The 16,608-nt window shown below is 40.8% G+C and overlaps 1 protein-coding gene across 1 annotated transcript in view; it reads right to left on the bottom strand.

The window, feature by feature from the left end:
- col12a1b (collagen, type XII, alpha 1b) overlaps positions 1-16,608 on the bottom strand; it is a 107,147-nt gene that overhangs the window by 87,182 nt on the left and 3,357 nt on the right. The window contains exons 2-12 of the mRNA XM_070926287.1: positions 15,542-15,658; positions 12,844-12,987; positions 11,564-11,623; positions 9,908-10,171; positions 9,073-9,237; positions 7,746-7,919; positions 6,940-7,230; positions 5,651-6,253; positions 2,737-3,015; positions 2,375-2,650; positions 82-354 (exon numbers count right to left, since the gene is read on the bottom strand). Coding sequence (XP_070782388.1) covers positions 82-354; positions 2,375-2,650; positions 2,737-3,015; positions 5,651-6,253; positions 6,940-7,230; positions 7,746-7,919; positions 9,073-9,237; positions 9,908-10,171; positions 11,564-11,623; positions 12,844-12,987; positions 15,542-15,658 — 2,646 coding nt within the window. The remainder of the gene's footprint in view (positions 1-81; positions 355-2,374; positions 2,651-2,736; positions 3,016-5,650; positions 6,254-6,939; positions 7,231-7,745; positions 7,920-9,072; positions 9,238-9,907; positions 10,172-11,563; positions 11,624-12,843; positions 12,988-15,541; positions 15,659-16,608) is intronic.

Here is a 16,608-nt window from a genome sequence, read left to right as displayed (position 1 = left end):
TATCTATCTGCTTGTTTTGATGTTTTTCTGCCATATAGCAACCAACATGCCCTTCATATGACAAAAAAGTAACCGGTCTACCTTCTAGCGTGGCGCCTCGTCCCTCCAGGGCGTCACCAGGGCCGGACGAGTATCGCGCACTGACGAAGATGTCGTACTGGGTGCCCGGCTGCAGGTTCTTCAGGAGGGCGGCCGTGTTGTCGCCCTTCATCGACATTTCCTTCTTGGGGCCGCCGGCGGAGGGTCTGTACACCACGCGGTACTGGAGCACATTCCCCGGTGCCGGCTCCCAGGAGACCTTCATGGAGGACACCGTCTCGTCGAAAACCCTCAGGTTGCGAGGGGAACCCTTAGCTGAGAAGGTGGGAAACAAGGTCAGAAAATGAAGGCAGCGTCAAATAAGAGTCTGCAGAGATGATGAAGTTAAAATGTTTGTTTTCTTGTGTTCATTAGAGAGTTAGTTCTTTATCTCAACATGAAATAAAAAGGCTTGTGATCATGAGAAAACTGATTGTCCTGCTTTGTAATTCTGACGTTTTTTCATATTCAGAACAATTATTTTATGATTGCAAGGAAAAAAACTGGAAAGGAATAACAATAATAATAATGTGTTCTTGACTGGATAAAAAGCGGATGGGAAACACTCCGTCTGTCTGAGGCATCCTTGAGAAAGACACTGAACTCCCAGTCACTCCAGTTGTTTGTACTGGGCAGCTACCAGGATGTGAATTAGTGTAAGATGAAGTCCGACATGTTCGCACAATTCCCCTTTGAAAAATAACTGTTAAAATAAAACTGTGACTCATGGGCCCTGCTTAACTCCCTGGTGTTAACGCCTACCGCTGAGTGTTACTGTGAAATGTTTTATTGTTGCTTCTGCCTGACTCTGTGTTTTTTCCTACTGAGTGATGAGAATGTCGTGGATTTTAAGTGAAATACACGTCTTTCTTTCCAAAATGGTAGTCAGAAAAAAACGGCAGAGTGAAGTGATTCCCTGTGGCTGCTGTAACCAAGTATTATGAGCTTTTGTCCCAACACAGGACTCGGTGGAAAAGACTGCAAGCTAAAGTGCATCTCACGAAAACCCTGAAGGCACTGCATCAAGTCATAGTTTTGAGATAAAGTCATGGCACAGTAAACATAGTAATGGGAACAATATTGTCAGCCATACGGGGAAAGAAAAACATAAATCCATCTGAGAGCCAGCTGGGTGTTTCATGTCAACGAGGTGCAAGCTGGGATCAATCCTGCCTCTTTTTAGAAACGTCAAAGATATATTTTAAAAAAAATGCACCTCAGACGACGAGCAGCTGCACCGTCTGAAGGAGAAGCACCAGGAGGGGGACGGTACACTCAGACACAGAAAGAAATGCTGTTGCCATGGTAGACAGGAATATAATTTGTTTATTTCCAGCATTTTTGGCTCATGGTCGATCATCTTAAATGCCTTCGGAAGATACGTAATCCCTCCCATAAAGCACAAAAGCTGACCGCCCCCGCTGGAAGTTTCTCCATGAGATAATCTCCCTTCAAGACACCAAGACAGATCACCAAAGTTTCATAACGTCACTGTCAGAGTCTAGAGGGTTGTTGTTAACTTTCCTCCGTCATTGTTTATCACCTTTAAGTACATCTTGGCCCACTTCTATTTCCCAGCTTTCTGAGCTTCCGTCTGTTTTTCATTCCTTTCCCTGTAAGGAAGCACAGATCTGACGAGGAGCTCGATGGGTGGCAGGTTGCACTAACACTGCGGGGTTAGGAGGTCACTTTCCACTGGGGTCAAAAATGTGTGGACTTGTGGCACTCCCAGGCAATTCTGGAGTGAATGCAAACGCCAAATGGCCGAAGACGACTTTTAAACACTGTGGAGTCACTGAGGACGTCAGAATAAAGTCTGAACTCGTTTCCATTGTGGTCTTTAAATGACGCAAATAGACAGAAAGACTTTCTGACTTCAAGGTACAATTAGATTTTTATAGTTTTTACTGTCCCACAGCACAAACTAAATGATCATAAGACATCTGCAGGCACCTGCTGTGGATCAAAACCAGTGACTCAACGATTACTTAACCAGCTACTCAGATTTCTGGACTTCAGAGCTCAACTTCTGGCCCAAAAGCTGTTATTGGAACAAAAATTCACCACCTTTTGGAGCTTCAAACACTCGTGATCTGTTGATCATTATCTGTTAACCTTTGAACCCAACGCTTTCACACCCTTTATTTACAGGCTTAAGGCGCCACATAAGCCTCATGCTGCTAGATACATGTTGTAAGACAGCGCTGTTACTGTACTGATCCTGAGAAAGGAAATCTCCAGCGCCAAATAGTGCTCTCTTCTAATTTATAACAGTGTAATATGAAGCTGCAGTCACCTTCTTTTGTGGTGCCATCGGTCTGCAGCGGCACTCCGGAGCCGGACTGGTATTCAGGACTGACGGAGACGCGGTAGGTGGTTTTAGGCTGAAGCTCTTGCAGCACAATCGTTGTCTCGGGGCCGACGGTGGTCGTCTCCAGCATCGAGCTCTCGTCCCCAACAGGTTCGTACGTCAGCCGGTAACGAGTGACGGCTCCTGGAGCCGGCTGCCATGATACTCTGAAGCTGTCTGTGGTCTCTTCGGATACTCTTAGGTTCTGCACGGAGCCTAGTTCTGCAACAAAAGAGAGAGTTAGGGCATCACTGCTTCCTTTTACCAGCTTAATAAATGAAGGTAGATGTCTTGAGTGAGCAAAACACCTTCTAAAGTGGTCTCATGGCCGGTCACAGGGAAGCTGTCCCCTTTGTCATACTGAGCATATATTTTGACTTCATAGCGGGTGAGTGGGGTCAGGTGCTGGATGAGGGCGGTGGGTGTGTCCCCTGGCATGGACATGGACACATAACGGTCGTCGTCGTCATCTGCCGGCTTGAACTGAACCAAGTAGGACTCGACGTTGGTGGCGTCGATCTCCCAGGAGGCCCTGAAGCGTCTGGGGCCGACCTCTGAGAAGACCAGGTCCCTCGGCTGGACCAGTTCTGGAGAAAGTGTAAGGTAACAAAGTTAAAAGGCTTTTTTACAGAAGCAGATACGCTGCCATGTGGAGTCTAAAAGAACATTGTTGTATGTTTTTGAATTCTTAAAATCTATGTGCAGATACAGATACTTGGCTTTTGTATGTATACAGCAGCATGTTGTAACTCTGATGACCCTCATCTTTATTTACAGAGATACTACAATAAAGTCCATAACTTCTTTCTATTCCATTGATGTTTAAACATCAAAGATCACTGTAATGTTTAGCACCAGGATGTTAGAGGATGAATATTCAACATCTCAATACCACTTAAATAAAATGAAACCAACACAACCATATCTTTTTTCCATAAATTATCTAAAAGCCAGATTTTACATTTACCTATAAGGTTGTCTATACATTCAGCGTGCAAATTCACAGTGTTTCGTTGTGTTGATTTTAAATCTGGTAACACTTGCAGATGTGATACCTAGAGGTGACCCAGTCCTCTTAAAAAGGTCCCTTAAGGAGTCCTGTTGTTCCAGATTTTATGGTCTACAGTGAGCTGCTCAAGATATTGTTTTTCCCACACGATCATTTGACACAACACAACCCGGACTTGCATCATCAATCATCTGTGCCTGTCTAGTGGAAAACCTAAAGACGTTCTGCTATTCACATTTCCAAACATCTTTTAAGCCATACCCTGCAGTCCCGGGGTGTTGTCCTTAGAACATTAAAGGCAGATTAAAGGTAGAAGATACAGATACTGAACTGTAGAAAAAACAACCAAGACTTCCTTTAAAAAACAGAAGCAAATGAAGGACTCCAGCAGGTCGAAGGGCTGACCTACACACCATGTACAATCTACAAGCGCCATCATTCAAACAGCATCAGGAGGGCGGCTGCTGTGAAACATCCCACTGTGGAGCTCGTTGAGCTAATAGGTTGGATGGAAGCTGTGACTGTGCTTCTCATCCAGGCTCCTGTACACTTCTCTTTGTTGACATAAAGTCATTATTATATAAGAATTATATAATAGGCAATCAAAGCTGGTGTGAGTCACATTCTGCGCTGGCAGACCTGGAAGCTCCTTTTGGCAAAGTAACACAGTGATTCATATTTGGCTTCAAGTGGGCAAAACAGCATTTGCGAGGTAACTCGTCTTGCTTGTTTAAACTTGACTACCAGATGTTCGGGGGTGGCTAATGATTTCAGCGCAAAGAATGCCTTTCAAAGGTTTACTTTACGGATATGTGACGGACAACACACCTGACTGTCTGGGTTGTCCTGATGTGGCGATAACTGAGTCATCTGGTGCTTCAACTAGGTTTAAACAAATGTTAAGAAATCTCTGCAACCACTATTTGACCCAGTTCTACAATTTCCACATGCAGGAACTCTCGCTGCCCTTGAAAGATCAAAAGGTGGACATGTGTTTAACACATTGAGGCAAAGAGGAGGGTTCAGTTGAAATAGACACGCTTGGAAAAGTGACATGAAAGTAATTGTGTGCACATGGAGGACTGTTGGTAGTCCTCTGTATTCTCCCCCACAATGAAGAGTGGTAGAGTTACATCTGACTGCTGTAGTAATTAATTGTTAAAATGTTGGTTTGATCACTAAAAATGTTCTAAATCATAATAATTGATTGTTAGTTCTCGTGAATTAATCTTCTTAAATACAAAATTACTTCAAATAGATTTGCTGAGCCCACGGAGATGAAAAGCAGTCATCATTGTTCATAAGTACATATACAAATCAATAAAAGTATCTGTATTTTTTTATCATCCAATAGTAGCTTCAGATCTCCATGTTTGAAGAAACTGTAGTTTGCACTTGCAGCAATTCCAGAAGTGTTAAGATAAACGAATGTGTTCTCATTCAAAAGCACTGAAATTAAACAAAAGCTGGATATCAACCGAAGCATTTACCATATTTCTGTTTTTTCACATCATCGTGAGAAAATGGTAACAACTTTGAGATTTCTATGATTTACATGTTTGAGTTTACGAGTTCTTCTCGAAGCCATTTTAACGCTTCAGCAAAACAAATTAGAATTTTTAAACAAATTAGTAACTTGAACAACATTAAAAGGATAAACTGACAGTTTGATGCTGGTACATTACTGTTGATGCTAAACTAGCTCATGCCACAGATTAAACAAAGCTAGCCTACAAAGTGTTAGCATGTAACTTAGCACTATTCCTGTAACTGAACAATGGATAAGCACAGGTGAAACAGCTGATAATATACTGTATTTGTGACAGTAGAGATAACAAGTCTAAGTGTAATCACAGCCCAAAAAATCAAGCAATGTAGGAAATCCATCGAATACAAAGCATTTCCCACAGCATGGTTTGACAGTGCAGCGTGTTTTATGTCTCCAGTCGTTCTCATAATCCAGATTCAGCTGGATAGACGTGTTCAGTGCTTGAACAAAGCTTTAAAACCAAACCTCAAGCTGAACTGAGCTGAACCGTTTAACTAAAATTAAACTATTCATCTCTACAGCTAAAGAATGGATCAAGGCAGAATGATACAAACCAGACTCAAGATCTAAACTTCCAAAACCCTTAAACAACAGCAGATGGCTCAAAAGAAGGTGAGTACAACCCACTGTCATCAGCATAGAGGATTAAAAAAACATCACTTACGTTTCTGGCTGATGTAGCGATGTTCCTGCTCGATCCTCAGGCAGATGGACTGCGTGAGTTCTTTGGAGATCCTCTGGAAGGCATCAAAGTCCTCTACAGTGTACACATGGGTCTCTGCAGGCCTATTGGCAATGGCCTCCAGCTCAGTTCGTACAGCATCCTTAACGCCCACCGCGAAGATCTCCACATCAGAATTCCTCAGCTTGGTGGCGGGATCTTGGAAGGCGTCGGATGACTTCCCATCAGTGATGAGGATGGTGACACGGGGAACGTTGAGGCGCGCCCCTCTGGTGGTCTGAAAGATCTTCTCTCTCACGTAGGTCATGGCCCTGCCGGTGTTGGTGGAGCCGCCACGGTACGGGAAAGACCTCACAGCCTTAACCACGGCGCTCAGGTCATGGTGAGTGTTCAGGTAGAACTCTGTGTGGGGGTCCCTGCTGTACTGGACCAAGCTGATCTGGACCTTATTTGCCCCAATGTCAAAGGAGTTCACCAGCACCTCCAGGAAAGCTCTTACTTTGGCAAAGTTAGCCAGACCGATGCTGTAGGAACCATCAACCAGGAGGACGACGTCAGCTTGAACATCCACGCCAAGAGAACATTCTAGATGGGGAAAACAAAAAGCACAATACAAAGTTGTAACTGATTGGCTTCAATGAGAGCATATATATAGATATATATATATATATATATGTAGCTGTTCACTTCTCAGAATATATGATATTTTGAGATTCTTCATCCTTAGTGTGTCTTGTTTGTGACAGTGATACTGGAAATTACACCTGAAAAATATTGTGCTTTGCCATAATAGTACTACAACCATTAAGATTGCATTTAATTTCCTACAACAACAAACACTGGTTGGTGTGTTCGTTTCCTTTCTTTTTCAGGCGCTTAGTATTAGTGCCAAGTTGGAGGAGCTTTCAGTGAGATCTGACTTTCCAAGTTGTAAGAAAGTCTTGTTGTGAATGGTATTCACAAGTCGGAAACTGGTAATTATGTTAACTCTCATATGATAATCAAAGTTATTTGTTTAATCTGTAAATAAACAGAGATGTAAAAACAACAATTCTTGGTTTTAGAGGGAGCTACAGTATGTAAGCTAAGCTAAGCTAATCGTTAGCTAGCTCCTGATCTACCAAATCAGCATATTTTCCAAAATGTTGAACTATTCCTGTAAAGTGACCTGCTGCTCCACCCACTCAAGCAGAGGATCCTTCAAGTGTGTGGTAAGACAGGAACCTCCATTGTGTCAAACATTCACGTCAACATCTGGATGTTGTACTCACCCAGTGATACTTTAACTGGCTGTGTCTTCTGCATGACTGTGATGGGCTCGCTGGGCATTAGGCCCTTCAGGGCGTACAGACTGATCTGGTACTCTGTGTCTGGAGAAAGGTCTCTGACCACCACCGAGCTCTGGGCCGGGCCCACGTACAGCTCCTGTTGCTTACTGCCGGTCATCATGGGGATCATCTGCACCTTGTATCCGGAAACATCTCCGATAGAGGCTTCCCAGGTCACCCGTATGGACTTAGAGGCCACCTCCAGGACTTGGAGGTTAGAGGCTGGCTCAACGACTGCAAAGGTCAGAGTCAAAATCAGAATTATAGGATTATCTGAATCCTTATGTGCAATAAATGCACACAAATTTGTCTCGACGGTGTTGGCGCAGAGGAAGAGTATATTTATAGCTTGTTGTTTTAGTTCATAATTGAAAGGTAACAATCATAAGATTGTGACATTATATATCAAAATTATATTTTGGAAATTTATTTTGGAATGTATTTGTTTGATTCCACTCTCATATCTGTCCGTTGAATGTAAAACTGGAGGCAGCAGACAGTTAGCTTAGCTTAGCACAAAGACTGGAAACTGGTGGAAACAGCTAGCCTGGCTCTGACCAAAGATTTATGGATTAAACTAACTACATTTGTTTCCTTTGGACAGAGCCAGGCAAGCTGTTTCCACCTGTTTCCAGTCTAAATGCTAAGCTAAGCTAACTGGCTGGTGGCTGCAGCTTCATATTTAGCGTACAGACGCACTATGAACTCCAGGTACACCAGGTATAAAAGCAGTTTTTACCACATCTCACCTTCTTCCCCGCTGACGAGTGAGTTGAGTTGATCATCGACGCCTGCGCACAACTGAGTAATGAGCTTTTTCTGCACATTCTTAATCGTGTTAAAGTTGGCGACATTATAGATGTGACTGCCATGAGGGGTGGAGGCCATTAGCTTCATCTCCTCTTCATCAGCCTGTTGGATACCTAAAACAAAAAATCGTGGTAAATGAACAGTGTATGATAATTCCATTGCTACCACTGTGATTGTCACTGTTTAGGGACTTTGACTCATTCACTCATTTCTGAGCTAAGAGGCAACACCAGTGAACTCCTTGTACAGCCACTGACATCATGTGAGGGTCATTGTGTCAGAGGTAAAGGGTGAATTTGCTCCAGGTTTGTAAATACTGGATGAAATGAACAATCTATAAAGACGTGAAGTGAAACATTTGTTTCCAGCTGGATTCACCACCAATCGACAAAAAAGCCTCAACTTTTTTATTCTACTCTGGCTGGAAAGTCTGACAGCGCAGGCAGCAAATATGAAATTATGAGCCTCCATTTTAAGACTGGTGAGTTTTACAATCCTATATCCTTTTGCAACACTTTGACACTTTTACTAAAGCTGTAAGCCTTCACAGAATATAGTTTCTTCAAAGTTCGACTCAATATCAATGTCAAATACTGCTGAAATTGTTCTGACTGTTTTTTCTTTCCTTCTGTTCTTCCGTCCTTCCTTTTTTTGTTCTTTCGGTCCTGCTTTCCCTCCTTTCTTCATCACATATCTGACAGTATGAGCTGTACTTTACTGTGGATACTGAAGTCTGACCACAGTACTTTACTGTTCTGTTTTTTACTGTTTAGTCATTTAAAAAATATCTTCAAAATGTAGCTTTAACTTCTCTTTTGTAATTTGAGAAAACTCCACCAGCCTCTGAATAAACATTCAGAAACACGCTGGTCTGTTTAAAGAAGTTCCTGCATGTTACCAGCTTCTGCTGCAGAAACCTAGAGAGCATATTTCATGTTTCACTAAGCAGTTTTTTATCAGTGACCTGTTTTCAGAGATTATGGAAGATGAGCTGTTATTATTATTTAACCACCAGCCCTCCTTAACACCATAGCAACAGCCCACTTCTGTTTCTCCATTCGTGATCGTGGAAAGTCTGACAGTGAAGCCGGAGCGTAAACATACATAAAACTTGCTATCACTCGCTTGTAATGTTAATGATGCAGGAATTTCACCTTCTGTTATTCCGTCATCACAAGCTGCTTTTGTAACGAACAACAGCTAAAAGCATTAAATGCTGATGGAAAATGTAATGTGGAATGTAATAAACTTGTTCTGGCTACGTACCGAGGACAAAGATCTCCACCCCCCTGCTCCTGAGCTGCCTGGCGTAACTCTCCACTGGATCCTCAGACTTGCCATCGGTGATGATCACCAGCACTTTGGGAAAACCCTTCCTGGCGCCGGCCGCCTCGGTGAAAGTGTTCTTCAGGACGTAGTCGAGGGCATCACCTGGAGCAACAAGACGGGAGGGGTCCGGTTTTAAATGCTTCTTAATTAAAGTCACTAAATAGTAACATTACCACAAACTGACCCAACTGTTGGTGGTCTTCTTGTGAAAACTTTATTTCAGTTTGGTTTTGTGAAGAAAGATAAATTAAGTGAAATATTCTCTGATCTTCATTTGATGCAAAATAAAAAATAATGACAAAAATAGCAACATTTTGATTTAGAAAACTGCCCTCAATACTGTCGTTGTGTAGACTGAAATCACCAATCTGCTTCAGATCTAATATGCCAAAAAAACTTCTGCTGCTTAAACTGAAACGTAAAAGTGAATAAATAAAAAAAAACAGTTTTGGTGTGCAACAAGCCCCTTATACCATTAATACGATTAATGAGTTTAGGATTATTATTTCAGCTAACTTTATTTTATTTGTCATTATAAAACCATGTGGGCCCAAAATTAATGAATTAATAAATTAAATATGTTGAAAAAAATCACAATTTATTGTTTCTTGCACACACGAGAACAAAAAGTACTAAAACTTGAATATAAAGTTTTTTATATAACGTTTTTTTCTTCAACATTTTAAAGAGAAATTTGCCATTGTAAAAAGTATAATAGTTATAATAATAACAGAAACTAAAGCGAGGTGAAAAAAGGGCATTAAGACTGTACCTGTCATGGTGTCTCCTCCTTTGTACGGCAGCGAGCCGATGGCCCGAAGCAGCGCCGGTCGGGTCAAGTGTTGGTTCAGGTTGAACTCTGTTCGGGCGTCGCTGCTGTACTGGACCACGCCCACCCGGGTTTTGTCCTCTCCGATCTGAAAGGCGCCGGCCGTCGCTGAGATAAAGTTGCGGATGAATTTGAAGTTCGGCCTGCCCACGCTCCAGGAGCCGTCCGCCAGGAACACCACGTCGGCGATGGCACTGAAAGAGCATTCTGGGAAAAAAGAAGGAAGAAAAGAAGGTAAACGGAACGTAACACCTCTGAAAATACCTTTTAACTCACTTTAAGTCACATAAAAACTAATTTAAAGTTTGCAATATGCCAGAAAAATGAGGATTCACCTCCAGCAATAAACATTAGGTTTAGTACTGTCAATTCTCAAATACAGAATCTCAACTAAGGAAAGTCAGGGATTCATTTCTGATTCACTCGGTTGGGTAAGTAGATTTTCAGCCGCGTGTCTCTATGAGATGAAAATGTGTCTATCTGTCGCTCATTCCACCACTTTAGTTCAGACTGAATATCAGATGAATTGATTTGAAATTTGGTTCAGAGATTCACGGTCCCCGGAGGATGAAACTGGTGATTTGGTTCATTTTAACGCTTTATACGCTCAGCATCCACCACCTCCCCATGACTTGCGTGTAGTACTAAAACATAGCAAAACAAATTAGTAGTATATGTATGTATGTGATTTGTAGGAGACGGTTTAGTTCTGGCTTTTGTCTTTTGCCTAAACTTAACCAGATCTTAACACTCATGTAATTGCCACACCAAAAGTAATCAAGGATTTTGCAGAATAAAGGTTTTGGTAAGTTGGTTTCATGGTCTGATGAGAACTTGGAAAAGAACTGTAGACACTAAATGTTGATTTTGATTCAATTTAATGTGATAATACGTTTCATTTCATAAAAGCTGTACTGCTTTGAACGTTTGACCATTTCTCCCAAATCAACTCAGTGCTTGAAGCTCATTAGTCGTTATTTTCTGGTTGTTTAAGAACCCTTAAACAGCTGTTGGGTCACACTGGATGTTGAATCAGACTGTACTGTAGGTAGAGGTACAGGACTCTTTCTGGAAGTTTCCTTCTAACTTTCCTCTCATGAAAAGAAGGAAAAATCAGCTCGTCATCATCTGCAGAACTGGGCCAGGGCAGCAGCAGCAGCGCTCTTGTAAATCAGCATCTGTAATGGTTTCCACTTCTCTCAGCACTTCAGGGCTGGGCTCCTCCCGACTCGCTCCCTCAGCTCCAACAGCAACCTCTCGGCCCGCCTACGACCCCCGCACTGAGCATGTGCAGCTTCCTCCACATTGGCATAATTGGCCGGCAGGGGACCAAACTGATGACCGAATACTTCAGAGATTTATGGGGGCCTAATTTTGATTATTTCTATACAATGGGGTGTTGTGTGGAAGGAGCCTCCCTTCGCTGCTGAGCTCACGCTGATGGACGCCGCCCAGCAGCGAGGAAGAAAGTTTGAGAACAAAAAGTGGAAAAGTCGAGGAGGTACAGCGAAGACTTGGATGTTTGTGACTCGATATCTTAGCAGTGAGTGAAACCCGTCGTCACATTAAGGTTTAAAATGAATGAACAAAAGGACTTACTGACTGACTCTGAAGGGTCTGGTTTCCTGGAAGTTTCTCTTGTGGTGCCACTGGACTCAACTGAAAGACAAAAACACAATCATGTAATTATAAAAGTATCCTCAAAAAAACCCAAATCTTCATTTTAATGTTTTGTTATGAAGCATTTTCCATCAGTAACTGTCACTGTTTTACTTCACCACATGGCAGACCACTAAAACTGGACCAGAACTCGTCTTTTGTTTCCATACATGAGATTTATTCTCTCATCTGAGGGTTTTTTGTGCAACATTTCCTCCTCTTTGATACAACGAACGTGCAAAACGAGCTCCCAAATGGCGAAACTAACGAGTTGATGTCATAGTTTCTGACAGATTTCAAGGGAATCTCCGGAGCTCGGAGGGTTTCTCAGATCATCAGTGTTTGCAGCGGTGCCAAGCAGGCGTCCCCACCAAAAACTGCTGCCATCACATTAGTGAAGACTTCGCTCATCGCGGGAAATCTGAGTCACTCCCCATTTACTGATCCATATGTAAAGTCAGATGAGACTTACTGGACTTTTATCTCTTCTAACCGGCTGCAACAGCTCTTATCTTATTTTAGCTGCAGTTTGCTGCTTTGTGCCTCTTCCACGGACTAAATCAACTAAACCTTTTGGGCTTGTGACACTTTCAAATGAAGCACCGTCTAATTATGACTGTGGACATGAATTGTTGTACTTTATGAAGATTTTTCATTTTTGAAAACACCATTTGAAACCATGTTGTTCATGTTTTTCCTCATTATTGTCTTTAACTTTTCTTGTTTTGTCCTTTTAATTTATGATGAAAGTCAAACCACATTGTAGACAATAAAGCTCTTAATTTACGGTCTAACTAACTTAATCTTATTTTGCAATATAAAGATGTCATCCCAAAATTCACCAGCTGCTTTAAAACATAAGAAGAAATCCAAATATTGAGGTTTAAAGTCTGTAAAATCTGTCAGTCTACAAATTTCAAACTTTCACTCAGATGAACATTTATTTGAAAACGTGTTGAAGAACGTCATTCTCATCCAGAGTTGTATTGTACTGTAAAACCAAATAATGCAGAGAGTGGACAATATAACAGAAACACTCGCTGGTCTTTAATACATTGTCAGGTGTTCGTCAGGTGTTTCACCTGCCAGTCATCATCATGGTGACTTCCTGCCAAACTTGACCTGCTGTGGACAAATTTTACTAGCATTTGGTTGGATGTCTGGTGCTAATTTACACACACACACACACACACACACACTCGTGGGACACGGTGACTCACGTGTGATCTGGCCGGTGATGGGCAGACTCTCCTCTGATCCATAGTACGCAGATATCGTTACTACATAATCCACATCTGGAGTCAGGTCTGAGATGGAGGTCTTAATCGCAGATTCAGGCAGAGTAAATTCTTTAGTTGGTTCTTCTACAAGAATGCACAGAGTCAGAGGGAAGCCATTAGGAAACTATTGCATTACTTCATTTCTCCAAGAGTCAAAACAGGGCTTCAGAAAAACCTGATTCCGACTGTTGACCCGAGGACTGGAAGAGCCGTGTAAACACACAACAACAGTATGATTCAATTTAATGAAAACTTTCCGCATTACTATGAATCAAAACACATTATTTTAACTCTTACATACTGAACTCTTCAATCAAGTCAAGTGTATTCACTGAAAATGCTTTTAGATAGTCAATAGGTTTTCTTATTCTACATGTTAAGAGGTTTCCTATTGTGCAGGTTTACAGGGTTATTAATGTTTGTACAAAGTCTATTAAATAACACCTTAAGCCCTCACTTGTACTCAGTATGACAATTATTAAGAGAGGCCTCTTAACCAACCCTTAAAGTAAGAAATTGGGGGTTTGAGATTAAGGTACTTTTACTGAAAAGGTTTTGGGAAATACTTTTGTTTCTTTCCAAGACTGAGATAAGAAGATATCAATCTCATGTCTGTGTGTTAAGTAGAGAGCTAGCTTAGCATTAAAAACTGGATGAAAGGGGAAACAGCTAGCCTGGCTTTCTCCACAGTTCAAAAATCCACCTACCAACACTCTTGTGTCACTAATTATTTGTTCTGTACAAAAACAGAAATGTCAAAAAACTATTTGTTGTTTTAGGGGAGTTCTATGTTGGGACTATTTCTTGAAATTGATGCGTTACTTCTGTCAGTTAGCTAGTTAAGTTAACTAACAGAACATTAGTTGGGCAGTTATTGAATGTACATGCAAGCTAACGTTAGTTCTGTCAGTTAGCTGGTTGAGTTAGCTAACAGTACGTAACATTTACAACAGGCAGTAATTGAATCTAAATATGCAAGCTAACATTAGTTCTGCCGCTTTAGAGGAACAGTTAGGCAGTTATTTAATTTAGCTAAACTTTCTTCTGTCAATTAGCTAGTTAAGTTAGCTAACGGAACGGAACAGTTAGGCGGTTATTTATTGTAGCTCAAATTAGTTCTTTCAGTTAGCTAGTTAAGTTAGCTAACAGAATGTAACAGTTAGGCCGTTATTGAATGTAGCTCAAATTTGTTCTGTCAATTAGCTAGTTAAGTTAGCTAACAGAACTTAACAGGCAGTTATTTATTATAGCTCAAATTAGTTCTTCCAGTTAGCTAGTTAAGTTAGCTAACAGAATGTAACAGTTAGGCCGTTATTGAATGTAGCTCAAATTTGTTCTGTCAATTAGCTAGTTAAGTTAGCTAACAAAACTTAACAGGCAGTTATTTATTATAGCTCAAATTAGTTCTTCCAGTTAGCTAGTTAAGTTAGCTAACAGAATGTAACAGTTAGGCCGTTATTGAATGTAGCTCAAATTTGTTCTGTCAATTAGCTAGTTAAGTTAGCTAACAAAACTTAACAGGCAGTTATTTATTATAGCTCAAATTAGTTCTTTCAGTTAGCTAGTTAAGTTAGCTAACAAAACTTAACAGGCAGTTATTTATTATAGCTCAAATTAGTTCTTTCAGTTAGCTAGTTAAGTTAGCTAACAGTACGTAACAGTTAGGCAGTTATTGAATGTGCACGCAAGCTAATGTTAGTTCTGTCAGTTAGCTGGTTGAGTTAGCCGACAGTTACACCTGGCAGTTATTGGATGTAGATTAGCAAGCTAACATTATGAACAGTTAGGCAGTTATTGAATTTGGTTCTGTCAATTAGCTAGTTAAGTTAGCTAACAAAACCTAACAGTTAAGCAGTTATTGAGTATAATGCTAAATACACAAGCTATGTTAGTTCTGTCAGCTAACAGTACGTAACAGTTATACCTAGTGGTCACTGGGTGAACATGTTTTTCTGTGAAGAATTAAGAATTACTCCGCGTGTTACCAGCGTAAATCTCCACTTATCACTAACATAACTTACAACTAATAACTAGGCCAAGTTTGAACTTACTGGACAGCTCCTGGATTTGTGCATGTGGTCAGGCTTTTCCCAAACTGGTGCCACACAGTTGGAAGCACACTAAAATATTATACTGTGGCATTAAGCATTTTTGTTCATTGGAACTAAGGAGCAACCCTGGAAAAACACCCCCAGACCAAAGTATGTGGACACATACTTTTATCCATATGTGTAGGCTCAGATATGTCATCATTGGTAACATCAACTTTGCTGCAGATTTTAATTATTAAATAAAATTCTGTGGTAGTTATTTTGAGTGAAGGGTAGCGGTAGCTGATATGGCTGTTTTTTTCAAAATCATCTCAGCAGTTTAATGAACTATGACGGATGTGACATCTACACTCCTGGGTTAAACTAATGCTGACAAATTTCCATGGCAGAGATAATGTTTTTCTTTTTTTCCCCCTTTTTTTTTTATCATTAGAGCTCCTGGAGCCAAACATGTGTCTGCAAAAACCTCCAGATAATTGCGGGGAGTGTTGAGTCTTGCCGGGCAGGTTGATGTCTAAGAGAGTTTATGACACTTGTAATGTTACAGGCTCGGCAGGACATAACTCGCAGGTTTAATGAGCACCCACCTGTGTCTGAGGTCACATGTATTCTGTAGCCCTGTATCCTGGACTGTGGTCTGCTCCAGAGCATTTGCACTGTGTTCTCATTTAAAATCTTAAACCTCAAATTTGACGGAGGGTCGACTGTGAAGAGATGAAGGCAAACACAGTTAATCCTGCAGCTTTAGGAGGTGGATGTATTGTAATATGTGAAGTATAAAAGGATTTTCCCAACAGTCAACACTTCCAGGTTGAAGTTTGACAAGTTCACTGTTGGAGCAAACAACACAAGACAAACCAAACTACAGATGTGAGGGAAGCCATTTTGGAGAAAACAAATGACCTCCGTTTGAGCTCGTGTGGCCAGAAGCCACAGTCAACAACTCAAGCAACAACACACTGAGACAACAAACACAACACAACGTTACCTTCCTACAGTTTAGAACATTAAGAAGGAAACACAAACAGGGCGGGAAGATGAACGCTTTGGTGAATTTTGGCTGTGAACGAGTCTACGGAAGCAAAGAAAGGCCAAGTTGAATTTTATACCTGTATAACTGTAACTAGTTGTAAAATGATCTACTACTAAATACAACTGAATGTATAGCACTGAAATACTTTGCTGTGAAAATCATCTATCTGAATTGATGTGCTTTCAAGTTTTGACCTTTCAAAAACATTTGTAGGCTTCACAAAGCAAGGGAGAAAATTAAAAGTTTCAAGATGCTCAGATTCAACTGGTAATTTTTGGATCTAAAAATTCAGGTTAAAGCAAAAAAGTTGCTTAAACTGGAATATTGAAATTTAAAATGGAAAATTCAAACTTCAACATCAAGGCTACCGAGGAGAAACAGTCAAGCCTTAATGTAATCAATTAAACTTTTGTCCAATCAGGTTACGTTCTGTCAGTCACATCCAAGAAAGCAACTTGACTTTTTTCAGATCCACAAATGACCAGTATAATATTTGATTTTATATTTCTATTTTAAATTTAAAGTTCTTGAAAGCGCAGATTTCAACAATAAATATTGAGTAGTGGTTAGATTTCACAATCAGGTACATAGTTGCTTTTAACATTAAAATAGTTATGGCCT

Source organism: Enoplosus armatus, chromosome 19 (assembly GCF_043641665.1).
Source record: "Enoplosus armatus isolate fEnoArm2 chromosome 19, fEnoArm2.hap1, whole genome shotgun sequence".
NCBI classification, from domain to species: Eukaryota; Metazoa; Chordata; class Actinopteri; order Centrarchiformes; family Enoplosidae; genus Enoplosus; species Enoplosus armatus.
This window is presented reverse-complemented; position numbering and strand designations above follow the sequence as displayed.